General features: G+C 33.3%; 1 protein-coding gene across 2 annotated transcripts; it reads right to left on the bottom strand.

Moving 5' to 3' along the window:
• Positions 1–4,904: 4,904 nt before the first annotated feature.
• On the bottom strand, positions 4,905–19,305 carry LOC117912891 (U11/U12 small nuclear ribonucleoprotein 48 kDa protein-like). Of its 2 annotated transcripts, none has more exons than XM_034827677.1 (6): positions 18,098–19,305; positions 14,602–14,716; positions 12,221–12,328; positions 10,251–11,068; positions 9,763–10,138; positions 4,905–5,434 (listed from the first exon to the last, which is right to left on the bottom strand). In XM_034827677.1, exons 1-4 carry the CDS (start codon positions 19,288–19,290, stop codon positions 10,373–10,375), a joined length of 2,112 nt encoding a protein of 703 aa, XP_034683568.1. In that variant the 5' UTR covers positions 19,291–19,305; the 3' UTR covers positions 4,905–5,434; positions 9,763–10,138; positions 10,251–10,372. The 2 variants fall into 2 exon arrangements, with proteins under 2 accessions (XP_034683568.1, XP_034683569.1); XM_034827678.1 differs by lacking the exon at positions 9,763–10,138 and having other exon boundaries at positions 4,905–5,143; positions 5,241–5,434.
• Positions 19,306–23,375: the final 4,070 nt, after the last annotated feature.

Here is a 23,375-nt window from a genome sequence, read left to right as displayed (position 1 = left end):
GGTAAATATGGAATAATGTTATTAATTAATCAAAACGATATTTGGACTGATGAATAGAGAATAGTGGGATTTTGAAAATTAAGTTTGAAAGTCGGAGCTCTGAATAATTGGACTCTAATTATTGGAATTTTTAGAAGAAAGATATAAGTAAACGTGGAATTTATAACAATGATAACAAAGATGATATTTGAATGAATAAAAGTGAATGGTGGAATTTTTGAGTCTCAAGGTTAAATTTGGAAGTCCGATTTTGAAGAATTGAATTTTAATGATTGAAATAAATAAATAAATAAGTATGAAATAATGATACTAATTAGCAAAAATAATGTTTAAACGAGTAAAAAAAAGAATAGTGGAATTTTTCTAATTAAGAATTTGAATTAGGGCGTTGGATTTTTAAAGGATATGACTTTAAATAAATAGGTAGGTATGAGATTATAATACTAATTAACGAGAATAATATTTAGGCGAATAAAGATGGATAGTAGAATTTTTGGGATTGAAGTTTTAATTAAGGCATGGGGTTTTCGGAAGATTGGACTTTAAATAGACATGGAAATAATGATTCTAATTGATGAAGATAAAATTTAGACGAACTGTAGAATTTTTAGGGTTAACAAATTGAGTTAAGACAAAAGATTTTTGAAGAACTAGGTTTTAGATAAATAGACGAATACGAGATGATAATCCTAATTGATGAAAATAAGATTTAAACAAATTACTAAGAAACTAAATTAAGACATGAGATTTTTGAAGGATTAGATTTTAAATAACTAAATAAACATGAGATAACAATTCGATTTATGAGAATAAGATTTAAACAAGTACTTGAAGAATTAAATTAAAGCATGAGATTTTTGGAGGATTGGTATAGATAAATAAATAAATGAAAATAGGATACTAATTCTAATTAAAGAAAATAACATTTAGACAAATAGTGGGATTTTAGGATCGAGAATTAAATTATGACATTGGATCTTTTTAAAGGGTCGGATTTTGGATAAATAAGCTAATACAGGATGATAATATTAATTAACGAAAATAATCATTTAAACCGAATAAAAGGAATTTGGAATTTTTAGGGGTTTGAGAATTAAATCAGGACATTAGGTTTTTGAAGAGTTGGACCTTAAATGAATAATAAAAAAAACACAGGGGATAAGAATTCTAGTTAACGAATCATTTAGGCGATTAATAGAATTTCTAAGGTTGAAAGTTAAATTGAGGCTTTTGAAATATCGGACTTTAAATAAATATGGGATGGTGGTTCTAATCGATAAAAAGGAAATTTAAACGAATTGTGGAATTCTTAGGGTTGGAAAATCAAATTAAAATATGAAATGTTCGAAGGATTAGACTTTAAGTAACTAAATAAATACAAGATTGTAACTCTAAGTGATGAAAATAAGATTGAGTTGAATTGTAGAGTTTTTAGGATTTGAAAGATTAAATTAAAACATGGAATTTTCGCAGGATTAAACTTTAAATAACTAGATAAATGTGTGATAATAATTCTAATTGATGAAGATAAGATTTAAACGAATTAGTGAAAGATTAAATTAGGATTGAAAAATTAAATTAAAAATATGGAGTGTTTGAAGGATTAGAATTAAGTTTTAGCGAATGAGATTTTTAAAAGGTGATAGGTAGATTCATACGAAATAATAATAATAATTAATAATCATAATGTTTAAGCTAGTGGAATGGAATAGTATAAATTTCGAAATAAAAATATAATTAATAATTTGTCTTTAAGTTTGAACTAACTAAATTGGTGAAGATAAAAAGTAAAATAAAATAAGTAAATGACAATGCATGAATAAGCTAACAATTTATTAAAATTAAAGACTTAAAACTTGCTAGGATATGAAGTAACTAAATGGGCTCACTCATCATGGACTTGGGCCATGAGAGTGACTAACATAAGGAGCAAATGGGGCCTTCCATCAACAAGCTTGGGCTCCAACTTAAACTCAAAACCAAAGCCTTCATAGACAAGCCTAAAACCAACATAGGATAAGCCCAAAACCTATCTCCATCACATAATTGGGCCTAGTGTCCCAACTAAAGTCCAAGCCCGAGCTTCATCTTCCTCCTAGCTTGTTCCCCCCCGCGCCTGGCTTTAGCACTGACAACCACCTCCTCGAGGCGGCAGCGGCGACACCACCATGTCGGAACAGCTGCCAGAGAGCGGAAGCTGACGCGCGTCCCCTTCCTGGCGTATCCGCGTGCTCCTTCTTCACTTCAGGCGATGACGACGGAGGAGACGGAGACGAGAGGCGTCGCCGGAGCCCTCGAAGCTGGTCCAAGTTGCAGCCGCTCCGTCGTTCCGCCACCCCGTCGCGTCGGACAGTGCACCTCCACTACCTACACCGCCACGAGTCTCAGCCAGCTGCCTCTCCATGATCTCTTCATTCGAGTTCGCCGGAAACGGCGACGGGACTTTGACGACTTGGCGGCTGGCGCGACAGAGACATGGATGGGCTTCTTGACGGCACCACCTCCATGGCGAATCCGCTTAAGTCTGTGACGATAGGGTCGAGGTTTGGACGCCGAAAGGAGAGGAAAATAGAGAGATAGAAACAGAGAGAGATAGAGAGAAGGTGGTGGCTGATTCGTGGGGTGTGTTGGGTGTATGATGCATGCATGAGATTCATGGAATGGGTAGTGGGCTGGTTGGATGAGTAATAAAAGTGGCCATGGCGAGAGTGCTATGATAATCAGCAATATCAACGATCAACAAGAAGAAAATAATCCAGAAAATCCATGAAATATAACATATAATCCAATCCAAGCTGATAAGCAATGCCAAATAAACCCAAAATGAGGAAGAGACGAGAAGAAAATGAATCAAACGGGGTAAAAGACCTACCTCAAGCTCGCCTGCAGTAGCTTTTTTTTTTTCTCCATGTTCCCCCTCTCCAGTCCGTTTTCAAGCTGAAAGATCCCTCTCCCAAAAAAACCCCCAAAAAATCATCTCCACTCCCCTGTCTTTCTTTCCCGCCCATTCCTTCACAGCTCTCCTCTACTCTCTACCCCCATTGTCCCATCTGGCCGCCCCATCAGCTTAATTTTTGGGGTGGTCAGAAGAAAAAAAATAATAAAATAACCCCTTTACTGTAAAGGGGGGTCTACACCTATAAATGCTTGAAAATTTTCCTATTACTTTGCAAATTAAATAGGTAGTATGCAAAATGTTAAATAATTTTTATTCTTTATTTGCTTTCCAATTACTCTATGCTAAATGAAGTAAAAGAACATACCACCATCTTTGGAGAAAACTGCTGCCAAAAACAAGAATCTGCTTTTTAAAATAAACTACAAATTTTCAACTTCCAAAACCTTTTTAATATAAATTTCTAAAAGTTTTTGTATCTTATATAAAAATTATTAATTTTTAAAAATAAAAAATAGAAAACATATTTAAATAGACACTAAAAAAAAAACTAATTTCATATTTTAATTTTCAAATACAATTTTGTTCTTAAAAAGAACTCAACTATTTTTAGAAGATATTCTCATAAGCTTAATTTTGAGATCTATTTTCATGACCGTTGCAATCCAAATGGAGATTAAGGAGGCTTTCATTTTTTGGTTGAATAGAAAAAACCAATTATTTTGGTATTTTCTATTAAACTAAATGTAACCTATTGATATTGACCAACATAAGTAAAATGAATTTGTTATCACTAGATTTAGTTTAGTTATGTCAATTGATATCAACATATTACTTTAATAGAAAAAATCAAATATTTTGGTTTTTTCTATTTAACAAAAAACAAACATCACCTAAGGCTATGTTTGGTTCCATAAAAAAAAGAACAAAAATGATAAGGAAATTGGTTTTCTTATGTTTGACTTCACCATAAAAAATATAAAAAAAAAATAAATATAATTAAAATCAATTAAAAATTTATGCATTTTAAAATGATTTAATCTTTATATCATGAAGAAAAATAAGTAAAATGAGTTTGAACTTTGAGTAAGTATATAAAAATAATTTATTAATTTTGAATCTATTTTTTTTTTCTTTCATCTTTTCTTTCCTTCCATTTTTTTTCTTTATTTTCTTGATTTTAGAGAAACTGGATCTTGGATTCTCAATATATTCCATAACATGTAAGGTTTTAATTAATTTGTAATACTTTATTTTTGCAATTGAATACAAGAATTCAAACCCCAACATATTTGTTTCTCTTTTTTTCCTGGGGTCTGAAACTGAAGTGCTAGAGGTAACAGTTCAAGGTTAAAAACAACTTTTAGGCTATCTTTTCGAAGGAAAATGTGAAAAAAAAAAAGAAAATAGGGAGAACAAGTAAAAGAAAAGAAAAAACTAAGAAAAATAAATTTAAAGTCAATAACTTATTTTTATATACCATTTCAATTTTTTTTTCATTTATTTAACTCTTCTAAATAAATATTTAATAATTGAAAAATATACAAATTTTTTAATAATTTTAATAATATTGAACTTTCTTTCGCATTTTTCATAATAAAATCAAATATGAGATAATTATTTTTCTTAACATTTTTTTTTTCTTTCCCTAATACTTTTCGAAACCAAACATAGTTCTAATTCTTAAAAGTTGACTACCACATTTTCTTCTTGAAAAAGGAAAATTTTAATTTAATTAAAATTTTAAAAATGTCAAAAACTATATAACATAGCTGCTAAAAAATAAATCCAATGTAATTATATGATGACAGTAACTCCTTTTGTTCTATTTCTTCTACTATTAAACACAAAAATTACAAACCATATCTTAAACATACCCTAATGTGAATAAAAAATTCACCTTTGATAGATTTCCTCCAATAAATGGACATGGGATGAAAATGGAAGCATGATACCATGAAGAAAAGAGGAATAAAAAATAAAAATCCAAGTAAAAATGGAATTTGGATTCCACAACAACAAACTTTTGATTCCTATGTCCATTCCTAAAATCAATCTTCAAGGTTCCAAACATCCCCTCAATGTAAATAGGTTTACCAAGCAAAGTTGCTTCTCAAGAGAGTGCCAAAAATTCATCAAAATCAGATGATTTCTTCTGAGTTTAGTGTGTAGAGATTAGTAATGAAAAAAGGCAAGATCAAACTTGTTGAAGGTTGGTTGGTTTCATTCTCTTCCTACCCCAACAACCTTCATCACAAAGAGAAAAATGCTACAAATATGAACCTATTCTTTGTTAACTACGAAAATCAAATCAACTTATTCCACTAAAACATTGTTCCCATACCTGGAAAATATAAGAAAGCCTGTTTCCTCCATTTGTGTAATTTGTGAGAGAAGAAGCTAAATATCGCCCATTTAAGCCCTACTTACATCTGTATCGTGACAGAGAGCAGAGATGAAGATACCAAAGCCATGGCATGACCGGAGACCCACCAGCTTCTTGGTTTCTCGAGCAAAAGAGGCAGAAGTTGTTGCAATCTACGAGCACCAAGATGAGGAATAAGAGAATTCAGATCAGAAAAAGAATCTTATACCATACACCAATAAATGTCTTAGGATTACAGAGGATGTAAATTCAAAAAGGGGAAGATTTCAGCTTCCAAAACCAACACAAACGGTTCAAGAATGCATTTACTTTTTGATTATATTCGTGCCATGAACAGTTAAAAATCATTATTAATAGTAGGCAATATATATAATTTTATTTTGATAAGTATTACTAGTAGACAATATATTGTCAATAAAGCATAGGCATGCAGTCATTATTTAAACATAGCTAGGGACGTGACAAATGTTGCATTATTTATGGTCTTACAAGCAAGGTATAGCAGATCATCATACCTCCATCACTGCTATCCTTCTTGAGTTTTGAGTACTTCCATTGGGTTTCTTACCTTGGAGCAAAACTGGCATTTCAAATAGTCAGACTTCAATATTTTATGTATTTTCTTTTTCCATATCAAATGAGGTAGATCAAGCTTAGTAGACATAGATGAAAAGCGTTCTTGTTCACTTATGCTGAAAATGGTCCATGAGTAAAGTTATAAGCCGCAGTCCCATTCACTAGGATTCTTTCCATACTTCAACACTACAATAGAATGCCATTCGGATTGAAATTCCCAAACAACCCACCATAACCATTTTGTCACCTGCCTTCATCTTAGCTACAAGGTTGCAACTCTAATTCTACTTGGTTCTTTGTAGTGAGTACCAAATGTTCTTTCTTGTTGTCATGTATGCACCAATGAAAATCCTCTAAGGCTTTCCAAGGCCACACAGTCCGCACCTACCTTTCACTGAGATTCTGAACCTTGGAGATAAAAGTACGAATATTGGCAATGGTTGCACAAATAAGAGTAATTCTTCATCCTGATCCATCCCCACAAGTGGATTACAGTTTCATTTTCTAGTGATTATTGGCTCCTGAAACCTATCCACAGTACCACCGATGGCGTAGGGACCCAGGGCAAGCCTAAAACCCCAGGCAAGCTTAATACCCTGTACATCCAAGATGATCATAGAATGAAAGCTTAGGGCTTCTTTCTGGCTGTCCTTCTCCTTCATCTCAATTAAGGACAATTGAGAAGTTTTTTTGCTCCCCACTCGGTATGTACCGTTTAATGACAAAGCTGAAGTGCCAATTTCTACACTCTTTAACATGCATTCATGGAATCTAAATAGAATGGACATCTTTTCTTCTAGCTCTTTCTCTAAGCTCCTCACTAAGAGTGATAACATAACCATTTCCATTCTACAAAGTTTATTTGGACACCCTACGGCTATCTGATATAATTCAAGAACGGGCCAATAGACATGTTAGTAGTGGAAGGGCTTACCCCACCCTCCCTCTCAAATCTCCCTTCCCCTGAGGGAAAAAAAAAAAAAAGTCAAACTCTTGGCATGTCTGGTGTGACACAAAAAAGTTTAATCCCAATGACATACATCACACGAGTATTCTTGAATCCAGATACACTGTCTCATCTAGCTCTTCCTTTAGCTTCCTCACTAAGAGTGATAACATGACCATTTTCCCTTCTGCAAAATTTATTTGGAAGTCAAAGGCTCCTCCAACAGTCAAACCCTTGGCAAGGCTAACAACAAAAAGTTAATCCCAATAATTTGCTTCAAATTCTAAGGCCTTACAAACTATCAGTCTAAGGGATGCGTTCAGTGCATTGCTGGTGGGCAATCAGTTGACCATTTTTTCTCCATTATCCTCTTGATTATGAGCTGTTGCATAAGGTTTTCTCTTTCGCTGGACTCCTTTGGGCAACCCCTGAGGCTATCAGTAGCATGTTGATCATTTCATTTGAGGGTTTTTGCAGGAGGGAAAAGAGGTGTCATGTGTATGTGATCCTTGCTATTTGGGTGCAATTGTTGGACTGAAATGCAAGAATTCTTTAGGACAGTATTGGGTCCTTGAAGAGTTATGGACAAAATTCACTTTTTCACATGCTTTTAGGTGTTGACAACCAACAGATATCTCAGCATTGCACTGAGTCTCTTATTGTTTGGATTGGAAAGCTACTTGCCAAACCAGAGGAAAAAGGATACTATTTGCCCTTAGTCTACTCCTCATGATATCTTCAAGCAGAGTTTTAATGGTTGCGCTTTGGGAATCCCAAGTCAACTTTGCATTTAGGGGTTGCTTGTTAGAGATCATGGACGGGATGCCTTGTTAGTAATGTTAAAATTGGAAGGTATTAAGATGATTATTGACTATGAGCTTTAAGTAATGTCATTGTTTTTGCTCTTCCCACAGTAAGTTCTTGTTCTTATTGGGGAGGGAAAAAAAAAGGGAAAGACAAAAAACCCTCAACACTACTAAGTTGCAAAATATGTCATACTCAATTTGGACATTTGGTGGTTTGACTTGAGTTGACACTAAATTTGGCCAATTTATGATCCATAGATATTATGATATATCACAATAGAATTCACTCATCATTCCACCAAAGTAGAAGTTTGCTCACTCCTGCTATAGGTGTGGAATACCATCATGCTTACTACAGCTGCCATTAAGGATCCTGAAACCATCCAAGAAATTTTCTTAAGGTAGACTTTATGATGGCTGCTCACCTATGAATATTAGCCCCAATCCCTAAGGTACTCTAGGCTCCCTGAATCCTACCACAGGACTGAGTAGGCACCACAAGTGCTGCTTAGTGGAGTGGGGTAACCTTGACCTCATACAAGTACCAAACAATAATAGCACATAGGAATTAGGGCCAAGCCAAAGTTCGATTCCCTCAAGGTAGGAAACCCTACCTGCAAATGGTTCAGGTCTAAGGGCTGACGCCTGTGCCGAAACCTAGGAGCACAAGAATGCCATAGTGTGGATGTATGACTAAAGGATCCAGGAGGCAACTTGCTCTCAGGCACAAGCAACCTTGACCATATAAAACTACCCATTGAATACAACATTTTTGGAAGACTCTGGGCACACACAAACATGACCACTTTTCAAAAGGCAGCACTGATAAATGCAGACAGCGTCCAAGAAATATGACCAGAGTTTGGTAGATAGATAAAAGAATGAGAAACGACACATCCCAGAGAGTAGGAAGCCTTAACCACCTATAAACTTCCAAATAACAGTTATAATCCAACAAGAGTGTGGGACATAGGCAAGCATGAGTTTGTACAAATTGGCAACCATGACTACAACTGAGTTGGGTCGAAGAGATAAAATCATGCAACCAAAGCCATGGAGCACCACATGCATCCTGTGTCTAGAAGCATGTAAAAAAATGATGGGGCCAATGCAAGCTCATGCTTTACCGATGGCAATATAGTGAATTCAAGAAATGATGAGTTCAAACAGGAGAGTGAAAAAGGAATGAAGATTCATATAACAAATGCCCAATTTTCTGGCTCAGGTGGCAAGAGATTTGACTCCCATCTATGAAAACTAAAGTACCTCTAGGAACATGCCTTGTCAACTTTCTATGAATCCAGTGTGGCAAAGACTAAGAACCTTGATTTCTTCATAGAAAGTGCTTCAAACATGAAGCATTCTTTGTAAGCGTCTAAAGTTTGTATGATGGTAAACCTTATGAAGATTTACGGACAAAAAAGATCTTGAACCATCCTTGTTAGAAGGTAGATTTTTGTTGGTTCATCCGATTAATTGTTCTTTAGCTAAAACTGGAAACGAGAAATTAATTTACTCGGACATTATTTTTCCAAGTATTTTTTTGAAATTAAATCAAGTGTTTTTGCTTCTTCTTTACATTGATTAACTTAATGTACATGGACCTTCAATAACTTCAAGACAAATACTTAAATGTTTACAACAGAACAAAGTCGCAAATGGACCCATTCTTTACCAGTTGTGCCCCCCTACTCTTGCATCCTATGTGGTACCTCAGCCCCTATGCATCACCCCACACACTGTCATCCTGCACTCTGTCAGCCTCTAGTCTGGTATTGGTTTTACCACATGGCATCCATGACTCAACATGGCACATTCTATTTATGAGTTGGCTAGCTCTGTGGGTCATGTGCCATGGCCCATTTGCCTCATCAACAAAAAGGGACCAGATCAGGTGTCCAGTTGCTACAGCAGGTGCTATCATCTACACTTTCTAACAAATTTCCAGCAATAAATAATGAAACTAACCATTGTGATCCTAGCAATTAATAGCATATTTACATGAAGAAAAACTATCAACATGTCTCCATTGAAAAATATGTATGACAATACCAACAAGAAGAAAATGCTTAGATACAACAAAAATATAAAACAACGTGGTCACAAAATTATTAAATGCAGCCAAATAATGAAAGAAAAAGTAGCAGCTCACCTTAAAAGTTAAAAAGAAAAAAGTTGGCGATTGAGTCACATCGAGTGCTTAATGAGATTCACCAGAAAAGGTATAAGAGGTGCACCTTTCACTATGCCTTGCCTCATGATAACAAAACCATTATGTAATTTTAGAAGCCTCAAGGCAAGTGCAAGCAACTTTTTAAATCCTTGGTTAAAATAAAGGGAGAGATATTCATGTTCAGAAAGGCTGATTGAAGTCTATTGTTATGATTTCCCAAGAGTGGAAAGGAGTAAAAGAACAAACAACTATTAACAAGATGACAAGGTTTGCATGAACAAACAAAGTAAAATAGTTGAGGATACAAAGAAGGATACAGATGTAGATAAAACTGCTGAAGCCTGAATGCTTCTTACTGCAAAGTTGTGTGAGTAATCCATGTCAAGATATAATTTGAAATCAAAACTTATTTCTTTCCAGGCATAATCTAATTTAAAATCTAAAGAAAGAGTACTAGAATAACTTACCCAAAATTGTGAAAGAACTACTGAGGGTTTAATGTTCTTTTTGCTGGTTAGTCATTCAGCTGGTAATTGAAATTCGCAATGCCATTTCATCTATATAATTTGTCTGGCTTGACGCACTTGCTTCAAGAGGAAATATCATTCTCATGTATATCATCAGATGCTGAAGGATCGTACCTATCATCAAATGAGTTTTGGACCATTGATTCTGATAAATTGTTTCCATATGATTTCCTCTTCCATCTATCTTTAGCTTCTGATCTTCTATCATCTCTTTCCATGGTGGAATCATTCACACGTTTTGATACAGATGAAAATGCTCTATTATCTCGATATTTGGGCATGCTGGAAGATGGTTCATGTTGCTTGACCCTAGTCACTTCAGCATCACCTCGCTTGCTCCTATGCCTAGTCTGTTCATGTGACCGCCCATCACTTCTGTTCCTTTCTGAGCTTCTGGGATTGTATTCCCTATCATGTTTATCCCTACTGAAGCTTTTTTTATGATATTCCAGATTCCCATCATACCCATGTGATACTCTTCTATGCTGCTCATGATCATCAGAATAAGAATCATCAGATCTTGTAGATCTGACTTTATAATCAGAAGGTAATTCTTTCCTGAGATCTTGTGAGCCTCCTCTTGATTCAGATGAAGTGTGCATAATTTTTTCCAGCTCATAAGTGTCTATCGATGAATCATGAGGAGAAAGTAGTTTGGATGGAGGTACATTTCCCTCTTCAGCTCCCTTCACAGAGAATCCTATCCCTCCAGCCTGCTTGATTTCCTCCATGTATTCTTCTATTATATCCCTCATCACCTTCGAAAATTATAGAAATAAATATAAGTGCTCCTTAGAAGATTGACAAAACAAAGGCCACAAAGATGCCAAATGAAACTTGCAAGTGAAAAACTTATATGACATCATAGCATACATTTACAAAAAGAAGGGGAAAAAAAAGGATTCCATTTTAGTGAGTATGCCAACTTGATGGTTCAATGGTCTTCACCTATGCTTTTTCCAGAGAACTTTGTAAAGTATTTACCACTTTCAAGATTACAGGGAATTTTCTGATCAAAAAGGATTACGGGGATTTCATTATTATCTTTATTGTGTCAGGGATTTCCTTCTACATGGCATTCTTCCAGTATTAGGAAATACACAACCCATTATGAGCATTTTCAGGAAAAAGATGGTGAATTTGATCAGACACTTCCACTGAAGGTAATTGATGTCATTTGTTTAATATATGTTGCATTTTTTATTTGACAGGATTATTTTCTTATCTTCTTAAATCAAGGTTTAATTTCAATGGTACATAAAGTGATGGAGTTCCTTCAATTCAAAAATTAAGAATTATGATACCCATCCTCAATAAACCTCATTCTTGTTCCTACCTTTCTAAAATAAAATGTGTAATAATTTATCCAAGTATAACATGCTTTATGAAGATGAAGTTCCTCTGTTGTTTAATCACTGTCCATGCATCTAGGCCATGACTGACTTAGGGAGGTTCAACTGCCAAAGGATCGTGCAAATTCCACAACTTTATCTAAAATTACAGATATCTCATTCCAAAAATTCTTTTTTCAATGCCACTGTTCTGCAATGTGGAATACTAGTATCATAGCTCCATTTTGATACATATCACTGCATTCAAGCAAGTTTTATTAAGTTTCTATACATATCTCTTTGTGTCCATTCATTCCCCCTTGTCAATGTTAACAACATCAGAGAGATGTCAAATGCACTATATTTATCGTTGTTTGATGTGGCTTTCACATTGAAAGAATCTTGTTTCAGGCATCCAAGAGTTCTTTCCTTTCAGAAAAATTGACCTCCAAATGAAAAATTTGCACTAATATTAAACCTTCAATATTAAGATGATCCAGTAGGACTTATAATTTCTAACCAAGAAAAAAAATTTATTTAACACACAAATGAAATTTCATTATCAAAACTGCTTCCTACCTCTGTTGTTGTTTGCTTCAACTTCTTGCCACGATATGACATTCTTCGGCGTTTGTAATCCCTTTCTTCAGCCAATAGCTCTTCTCTTGTCCTAGTCTTACTCAATTCCTTACATACAAGTTTGAGATTTATGAGGTAAATACTGAAGCCAACAACTTCTTTAAGAAAATAAGTGCTGATAAGCAAAAAAGAAATTTCTACAGTCATCATTTAAATGCATTTGGCCAATAAAACATGAAACTCTTTTATCAACAAGTGCATGATGACTTCAGACTAAGAATTATTATGACTATTGATTGAAAGTTTCCAATTCACTTTTAAGGGGAGCAGTCAGATTAGCATCATCTTGATACGAGAATGGTCATGGACTTAGCAGTGGATTCAGCAGAGAGAGGAAAGCTTCCAAAAAGTTACTGCTAAAGCTACTTGTCAATATTTTATTTTGAAATACAGGCAAGCTGAAAGGGGAGAAACAAGAAGCATCTAAGGTGGAAGCACATACAAGCCCCAAAAGAAGTAGCAAAATCATTTTCCATTCACACCTCAATCTCTGATAAACTTCTCCACACATAACAACAATATCTGCATTAACATGTATGGTATAATGCACACAAGACTATGTAAAATCGGGCCTTCATAAAACTTAACATGAAAAATGGTACCTAATCATATAACAAGAAAAATCTGTTTGTCTTCCGTAGATGAGAAACACCATCTCATTTCTCATAAATTTGAAACGGCCTACATCCATATGCAAGGGTTTGAAAATTAATCTCAATGAGTGTCCTTCAAGTCTGGTTCAAGTGGCAAGAGGTTCAGAGTGAGGTTATGGGAGGTTCTAGGTTTAAGTCCTAGTAGGGATAAGAAAACAAAAAGAGCTACCTAACACAGAAAGAAAGAAAGGAGAAGGAAAAAAGGGGCAACAAAAGAAAAAAAAAAAGCTCAATGGTTGTTTGGATATATTTCCTATTTTCTGTTTTTAAAAATAGAAAATACTAATAACTTCCACATAAAATGTAGTAACTCTTATATAAAAAATATAGACTTACCTTATATCCTTAAAAATGATTTTTACAATTTGATGAAGTAAATTTTTTTTTAAACCTCAATTTTTTAAGCAGTTTTTAAAAGTCACTATCTTTTTAAAGTAAATTTCAAAGAGGTTTTGCATTTTATATAAGAAATACTATCATTTCTATTATGAAAAACATAAAACAAGATGAATATGCAAACGACACCTTAGTGAGCCATTTATTTATTTATTTATTTTTGTTTTAAATTTTTGTATGATTGTGCATGAGCATAAATAAATGTGTAATTAAAATAAGTTTAGAATGTATGGATAAATGAACTTCAGCCACTACTCAATATCACAAACTTAATTTTTTGTGTTAGTGTGTGTTTTAAATTTATGTATGGAGTGGGGATGTGGGAGGCTCTAAGTTCAAGTCCTAGTAAAGACCAAAAAAAGGGAAGAAAAAAAAAAAAAGAGAAAAACTTGGTGAGTTCATGTATGTTTTTGTTTTGTTTTGTCCCTTTTATTTTTGTCCTTTTTATTTTCTATGTTTGCACATGCACGTGCATGTATGCGTATATCAAAATGAGTTTGAAATGATATGGACATATGGATTTCAACCAATACGGATATCACAAACTTAATTTTTATGTTTGTGTGAGGTTTTTTTTTTTTTTGATAAGCAACAAAAGCAACTATATTAAAAAGGGTGGCCAAAAAAGGGCATAGCAAAGTACACTAAAACGTAAAGAAATTGTGCTTAGTTGTTGAGCAGTACAAACTCTTTATGCAGTAAAAACTCACTACTGAAGTTCTCCAATTTGGATGGAGAAGAGCGGGCGGATTGAGGATGTTTTAAGATTCATGTACATGCCCCAAAAATTGTGGATTGTCAAGTGCTGGTCATGATCCAGGGTGATGCCTTGAAGTCATTTTATGATACAAAAGACAGTTTTCTAAAATGCCACTGACAGTAAAACTTGCTATTGAAAGAAAGGGGGAGTACCAGCTCACTTTGCCTAGAGCGAATATTGACAATAAGGTTATGCTTTTCAAAACGCAACCCAAAATGAACAAAGTGGTAACCTATTACTTCAGCAAATTTTCATTCAATATCATTTGCATACTAATACACATGGCAAACCTATTCATGTCTTAACTACTAATTTTCCCAGTTTTTTAGAAGAGCCAAAAACAAATGTAAATAACATCAATAGAGTTCAATATTTCGTATCATTAGCCTTGTTTAGAAAATGTCAGAAAACATCTCATGATCCTCATTTGGTTGAGTTATTACTACAATTGAGAATAGAATTCTGATGTCCTCTTTGCTAATTTGTGAATTAGTCATGATAATTAAGAGTACCTGGTTACGTGATCGCTGCCAAAGAAGCCCATCGTGTTCGAGTATAGGTTTATAGTTGGGATTGTTTTTACGTTCTTCATCAGCTCTTGCTGTCAAACAAGCATGCTCAGCCATCCTACAAGGAGAGAATATATATATTAGATACTTCAGCAATTTTTCAAGCAAATTCAGAATATTACATCAGACATTTAATGCAACTGCTGTAGAAGACAGTCCAATGTAGGCTTTTGGAAATGATTTCCTGCTTTTAAGATGGAAAAACGAAAATAAATGTACTCTCAGAAACTGTTTACTGAAAGAATCTCTTAAAATAGGCCATTGAAAATGAAAAAAAAAAAAAAAAAGAGTTTTCTTCTTCTGTTTACAAAAAACAATGCAGCAAAAGTTACAATTTCAGATAGAACAAAACATCTAAAATCATCAAGAACATTTAGAGCCTGTTTGTTTTAGCTTGGAAGAGAGTTTTCTGCTTTAGAAGATGGAAAAATGAAAATAATGCTAAATTTGTGAATCATAGCTAAATTTGTCATTTTGTATCCACCTTTTTTATCAGATGTTGTATTGCGGATTTTGTAGTTCTTCGAAGGATTTCTTATCCTTCTTTTTATTTTCTATTTCAATGCAATGAAATCATTGTTTCTGATAAAAAATTTAAAATAATGCAAAAATGTTCATTCACTATTTAGCAATGTCTATTTTGAAAAGATGTTTCCTACAAGTATCTCAACAAAATGGAATGTTTTCTCAAACTTCGAAAAGATATTTCATGATTCATTTTTGGAAAGAAGGTCCCAACCCTTAAAAGAGGAGAACAATTAAAGTCATCAAGACCAATTAGGGCCTGCTTAGTTCAAGGTTTGGAAAGGCTTTTTTTTGTTTTTGACAAAGAAAAAATGAAAATCAAGCAAAGAAAAAGCAGTTCATATTCAGCAACTCACACCCTAAAACCAGCCCCAAGAATTTTTTCAAAAGTATTTACCTTTAGAAGCCTTAAAAACAGTTAGTTTGAGCATGTTCTCCAAATTTTCAAAATGCAGCTTCTGCATTTCTGAAGACTAATTAAACAAACCCTTGCCATCCCTCTACATGTAGCTACTCAAAGGAGGATACTTAATTACCTCTCAAATTTCTTGTTATTCTATGTACTCTCCATGTGCTTTACAATTTGATTTCAGAATGACAAAGCCACTTCCTAATACATCCTCTTCTTTGGTTTGACAAACATTGGTTCATTAATTCAACTGTTCTCCCACTTAACCATATCGCACAAAAAACCCTATTTACTGGAATCCTCCGCCTCCAATAGCTAGAGAGACCATTAGAACACAATAACACACCATGAAGGATGTTTGAGAACTGCATTTAAAACCAGTTTTTTTTATAGCAAACAATTTTTTTTATTAGACATTTCATTGCTCTGATTCTCCTCCAGTTTTCCCTACTAAGTTCGTTTGGAATTCTCAAGTCCCCTTCAAGGTTAAGTCCTTTGTCTGGTTGGTGGCACACAAGAAGATAAATACTAATGACTTGCTACAATTGAGAAGACCTCACAAAGCTTTTAGTCCTGATATTTGTAAGTTGTGCATGAGGTATGGAGAATCAGCAGATCATCTTTTCCTACATTGTTCTTTGACATTGGGGTTATGGCACAAATTATTTCAGTTAGCCAAGATGGATTGGGTTCCCTCGAGGAGCATTTCCGACATGCTATCCATCACTTACAATGGCTTTGGTTTATCGAGGAGAGGGATAGTTTTATGGCAAGTTGCGTGCATAGCTTTAATTTGGGTTGTGTGGCGGGAGAGAAATGCGAGGATTTTTGAGGATAAAGCAAGGAATTCAGAGAATCTTTGGGATTCTATTTTTTTCCTTGCTTCTCTTTGGGCTTTTTGTTCCAAGGTTTTTAAGGGAACCCCCCTTATTGTGTTACAACTTGATTGGTTAGTGGCGTGTAATTCCGATGGATTGGTTTAGCCTAGAGAAGTTGTTCGTTATTACAGTGTATTTTCTTGTTTTCGGTTTCTTGTAAACTAGTTTTCTTTGGTGGGAGGATTCCTCATCCTTCTCTTGTACTTCTTTTTTCTATTAATATATTCTTTTGTCGTTTCCTATAAAAAAAAAAAAAAAAAAAAACCAAGCATTTTTAAACCCTATCCTTGAAGTGTTATTCAGCTTAGTTGGCTTTCAATTTGTACAACATAGGGTTGGGTCTATATGGTCTGAAGTTGTTATACTTGTATAGGCCTTTTGTAATTTTTATATAGCCTTCCTTGTTTAACAGAGGTTTACCTAATTCTTTTAATCAAGTTTGTACATCTTGAGGAGGACTTCCCATCCTTCTCATGTTTTTTTAATTAATACATATATTTGTATCTGATAAAAAAAAAAAAATAGAAAACAATTTTTTTAGAACTTCTTCTCAGTGTTTTCTAAGAACATTTTTTAATTGTTTTAAGTTATTTTCTCTTGTTTTGTAGGGGTTGTTTTAAAATATAATTGTATAAATATGAAGAATGATTGAAAATAAAGTGTCAAAAATAAAATTATTACTATGAAATATTTGGAAATACATAAAACAAGTTGAGAACATCCCCATTTCCCAAACAGACATTTGTTCTTAAAAAAAACAGAGGTTCTCAAGAACTGTTTTTTGAGAATTATTTTCGAAAATGTTCCCAAATAACCCCCTTGACCCTATTTGGTAATTGTTTTTGGAAATAGTTTTTTGTTCTCTAGAACAAAAAAATAAGAAAACATGTTAGAAAATAGAAAACAGTTTTTCTATTCTTAAAAACAAAAAACAAAGTGTTTTCAAAGAACATTTTTTTAGTTGTTTTCAATTATTTTCACTTGTTTTCTAATGATTGTTCTAAAAAATAATAACACAAATATGAAGAATTATTAAAAATAAAGAATTACATATAAAAGTTATTTTTAAAACATATTTAAAATATAGAAAACAGGTTAAAAACATTTTAGGTTCCCAAACAGACTTTTGTTTTACAAAACATTAGAGAATGGTTCTCAAACACTGTTTTTTCGAATTGTTTTGGAAAACACTTCACAATGAGAGCCTTGGTTTCTAATGAAATCATACTCTCCTCCAAAAAAGTGGTCCATTTTTAAGTCCCATGCCCCATTGTGAATACCAATCATCTTTAATCCTGCCAATTCCCTACTGAATGACAAGATAAGAGCAGGAAAATCCACCATCTACAGCCTTGAGGCCAGATCTTCAGCAAAGTTTGACAAGACCAACTGATTGCCCACTCTTGCCCAAAACACAGGGCAACAAAAAACACTTCATGGAAACATTTGAAACAAATGATGTGCAAAAAAATTGTGGAATGCCACATGAAAAGCAGCATTTACGACAAATTACACATAGCAAGTACACAAGAAACTCCATACCTTCAAGTTTCTATAAAATTCAGATAAGATCACAAGATATGCTTAAGGATAATGATAAAGAAGGAAAATGAGAATAGAAACATACAGCTGATATCTTGGAATTGGCTGAGAAAGTCGCAAACTCTTGATCTTTTGTTCCAGTAAGGACCTTTCATGCAATGCTGCAACTGCCGCTGCTACTTGGGACACAAAAATTGCCCTTTCATAGTACTCTGTACCCATTTGAGGTGGCTCAAGTTTAGCATTCCTGATATTATTGACATCAGCATCGACATTCCCAGAAACTTGTTTTGAAGCAGGGGATACACTCACATTTTCCTCCAATGCAAACAACACCAACCCTGATGCCACATTGAATAGGCATTGCTTAAGCATGTTTATAGCAAAGAACTTCCCATTCGCTTCACCATACAAAACAGAGATTTGAGAAGCTAACCACATCATTGCTTGAACCAAATTGGGACACTCTAAACTCATAGTTTTTGAATTCATCTCCAAACCTTTCCCCTTCACATCCCAAGAAATCGCCTCCCTTACAATTGCTTTCAAAACAAGCCTAAACAGCACAAATATATGGTCCCTCATAGCCACATCAATCACAACACCATACCAAGGCGAATTTGCGATCACCCACTTCAAGAAATCACCCTCTTTGACCATTTCCGCACACAAAACCACCCGAAGTACAGCGTAGGAATACGAACTCGGGAAATCATTCCACAGCCCAATTTCCCTTCTAAATTCCCACAGCTCTGATGGAAGAAGCCTAACACACTCCCTAGAAGCCCCTCCAATTCTTCCATCATCGCCAACACCAACAAAATTTGCACATTCAACTGATAATAATCCAGGAAGAGTCAAAGTCCTATGAGGGCTATCGAGCTCCACCACTCCAGGGCAATCCCGGTAGAAGAAATTCGATCCGAAATCCCCGAACTGGTCCAGGGAGAAGCATAGTTCGGAATTGGAGTCACGAAGGGGTTGCAGAAAGGAATTTGGGCTTTGGGATTGGAGGGTTTTGGGGTAGCGAAGGGATTGGAGAATGGAGGGGTCGAGAGGAGGAAAATGTGATGAAGGGCATCGGAGGTGGTGCCGGAAGAGGAACTCCGGCGGCATGCGGTGGCGTGGGTCGAAGGGGCACGGACTGAGAGCGGCTAAGCAATGGTGGTGGAGGAGGTTGTGGGTGGAGGTTACGGCGGTTTCGGATTGGTGGATTAGGGCTTTGAGGGCAGAGAGGGTGCTGGTGAGGTCAGGGTTTGGAGTTACCGTGTTCAACATGTTAGTATTAGGGTTTTGGGGAGGAAAGTGAATGAATGGTGCCTGAGAGATGGAGGTGGAGGGTTCATGGTGTCCGCTGGTCAGTGAGTCGACTCACTGAGAACTCGACACTGATGAGAGTCTCTGATAAAGGAGTAGGATAACGGGGGAATTTGGTTGGATCGGAGGGTGGGTTGGAATTTGGGCCAAAACCAGGCCCATAACAGATTTTGGGTTGGGCCTGTAGTTGGGTCGGGCTGACTGTGAAGGTGGACCAGGTATTGCTTGGATGGAAAAGAAAATGAACTTTTGGATGCATTAGTCCATTTTATTTTTTTTAAAAGGAAATGAAATTCTGTTATAAATAAATAAATGTACACTAATACATATAAAAAAAATGGAAAATAAGAAAATAAGCATGAATTTGATTTCATTTCTTTTTTTAATTTTTTTTGGTTTTTAAAAATAAATTTTTTTGAAAGTATTTAAAATCATATGAAATATTTACATCTACCATCCACCTAGATTTCATTTTTTTTTTATTAAGAAAATCATTAAATTTTCATGATTTTTAAATAAATTATGATTTTTTTTGGTTTTAAAAATAAGAAATAGGATAAGAACTATCCAACACATTTTACATTTATAAAAATTAAAAATTTATGTTTTTTTGTAGAAAATATTAAAACCAAAATGTATTAAAAAAAAAAATTCCAAATGGGCACTTTTAATTTATGAAAATGGTGTAGAAATGAGTTGATTTTCTTTCATTGGGTGACAATTATACCTCTCTTGTTATCTACATTATTTCCTTTTATTTTATTTTTCTCCAATAATCAAAATATTAATTAGGATTTTGATTTGAAAAAAAAAAAAGAACACAACAATGACATTATTGTAGATAGTTTTTTTTTTAGCTTGTATTTTTGAAAATGTGAAAAATAATATTGTAATTAATAATTTCTATCTTTTTAAATTATTAATTCAAAATGTTTCTTTCAATCTTCTTTTCCCTTTTAAAAATTATAATCTGGTTTGGTAACTATTTTCGAAAACAGTTTTAAAAAATAATTTTTGAGAACATTTTTTGAAAACTATTTTATGATATTTTGTAGAATAAAAGTCAATTTGAGAACTTGGAATGTTTTTAACTTGTTTTTAATATTTTTAAATATATTTTAAAAATAATTTTTATATCCAATGCTTTATTTTTAATATTTTCTAAAAACATTATATTTTATGTTCTTCATAACAAGAAAATCTAAAATAGTTTTTAGTTACCAAAAGGTTTTTTTTGTTGTTCTTAAAAATAATTGGCAAATATATCCTAAATATTCATAATGTTTTTTTTTTTACTCTCTTGTACCTTCTTTTTTAAATTAGTTATTGATTAAATATTAGGCATTTAACTATAAATAATTATTAATCTATACTCATTCTAATAAGACTCATCGTCTAAATTATTTTAATTTACCTTGTCTTAATTCTTGTTTGTCATAACAAATTTACGTAAAAATTTACTAAAAAAAATTAAAATATTTATTTTGGAGAAGTGCGTTGATATTGCTTGATGGTATATAAATCATCTTAATTCTTATTCATCATAGAAATTTACATACAAATTCACTAAAATTAATTAAAGTTTTTATTTAGGTGAGGTGGGTTGATATTGCATGATGATATATAAATAATTGTTTGTCACAGCAAATTTATACACAAATTTACTAAAATTAATGAAAATATTTATTTGGGGTGAGGTGGGTTGATATTGCATGATGACATATAAATCATGGTTATATCATGATTTATAGGCATATAAGCCCTGTTCCCATACTTTTTCTCTTAGTCCCATTTTTCACATTTTTGCTTTTGGAGAAAGCTATTATTACATACTGGTAAGCCATTTAATTTAAGGTAAATGCCAAATTCTAAATTCTGCAATTTATTTATTTATTTAACAATGCTCAGGATAGGGTTAGAGAGACAGTTGTCCCCTATAATGAAAAGGGTGAACCTCACAAATGAAAAAACTATAAGTAAAAAGAATAATAATAAAAAAAAATATTTAATTATTTAAATTTAGAAAGGAATTATTTAATTATTTATTAGAATTCTTTTAACATCTTTTGGTACAAAGTTATTAAGATTATCAATTTTTTTTTTGATAAAAATTATTAGTGAGTCATTTTGAAAATTCTTGTATTGGTTTTTTAGAATTATTAAAATCAATAAGCTTATTTTTCTTATTTAATATTTTTTTTTATAATATTTAAGATTTATTTATTTATTTTTATATATTTTGACTGTTAGAATTTCTATATAATAATAAGCATAATTTGATGATTTAGATTTTTTAATCAAGTTACTTATTTTATTCAATATCTATTCATGCATGCCTAAATATGTTCAATTTATGGATTAGTAAATAAAATTATGGGTAGGACAATAAGAAAAATTGTTAAATTTTGTGTTTACTTTTATTTTACCAGTTTTATTTAATTCTATGATTAACATTAAAGTTTGCCTCTTTTGAATGGAATCTATGGTTCCACCATGGACTGTGCTCAATGAAAATTGGGCCAAGCTAGGTGTTCTTTTTGTTTTTGATTGATTGAAGTGTAAGACCTCTACTATATACGACAACTCACTTTCAAAGAGAGAAAATCTCATGCAAATATGGGTGAAGTCCTCGTCGTGGATGAATATGGAGTTAAGCTCAAGTTGGATGCACCCCAAGCGTAGTCTTAAATCATACCATTAAGCTTTGCAATCTAGTTCCTCCTGTTCGGACCCAGAGGAAGAGGAAAAAATATTTCACTGCTAATAACATCTCCTATTGTACATCGATTTAGCCTAGGAGCCAACCTAGCTAAGGTAATATCCCAAAGTAGGGGCATGTAATTGCGTAGATAGACAAAAAGACCTTGGTTTCTTGAAGAATCTATCATTTTGTTCTAACTCTACCCAAACTTTTATGGTTCACCCTAACGTTCCCTACTTGTCTAATATCCCAAAGTTGGCATTGTTTAGCAAAAAAAGTTCAATTGACTATCTCTTGTTTGGATGTGCCATATGCCTCTAGCTAGCTTTGCTAGGTACTTTCTTCATTATATATATTAATCTCATTCCATCGATGTCGAAAATATCAATATTGATGGATTTGGGGGATATAATTTTATAGCAATATTAGCGGAAATTTAGATATTAGTAGAAATTCTATAAAATTGGAAAAATAATAGAAATTGACCAAAAACATGAAAATTTTGTGTAAAACTTAGAGAAATGATGAAATAACAAATGATACACATGTTAAATTAATTTTTTATTTATTTAAAGAAAATAATGTATCTATGATAAATTTAGTGATATTTGTTAATAATGTAATATTATCTAATAATGAATACATCTTTGAAAGTGAATACTGATTACTAATATTGAAATTAAAACATTATTTTCATTGAATTTTGTACTTATATGCATGTTACATTTATACCATTTTGATTTAAACAACATTAGTACTATAACATAGATTTTGCATGTTATTGATAATGGATGCAAACATGCTAGAAATGGTTATCTTGATTCCTCCCCACACAACTTTTCTATAGATAGGAAACTTGAAGTTCACCTAAGTGTTTGTTTAAATTTTCTAATATACTTGATTTAAAACTCTGTGTGGCATTTATGGAGAAGGATAGTTAAATGTCTCCTAATCATCATAAGTTAATTCAATATGAAATTATGGACCTTATCCATAACCATACTTAAAAAGAAGCAAAAGCATTCATCTTCTTAGATGAATCACCATGTTGAGTCCCTATGCTCATGAATTCAAAATTCGTAAAAAATGACTTTTGTCAAACATTAGTATCCTTTATTAGGTTTGTCACTTCTGCTTGTATTAGGCTTCCCAATAACTCCTACCATAGACTTGCTCCTTTAGAACCATGTATAGTTTCGGTCTTGTATGCAATATTGGATGAAGTTAGCTTCGCAAGTAAATGGCCTAAATGATTATTGACTTCATCCATACCATCCAATGTCCTTTCCATCCCCTACCATCACCTTTATCACCATCTTCTTCATCTCTCTTTAAAAGAATCATA

This window comes from Vitis riparia, chromosome 4 (genome assembly GCF_004353265.1).
Source record: "Vitis riparia cultivar Riparia Gloire de Montpellier isolate 1030 chromosome 4, EGFV_Vit.rip_1.0, whole genome shotgun sequence".
NCBI classification, from domain to species: domain Eukaryota; kingdom Viridiplantae; phylum Streptophyta; class Magnoliopsida; order Vitales; family Vitaceae; genus Vitis; species Vitis riparia.
Note: the sequence above shows the minus strand (reverse complement) of the source record. Positions and strands in the feature narration are given on the sequence as shown.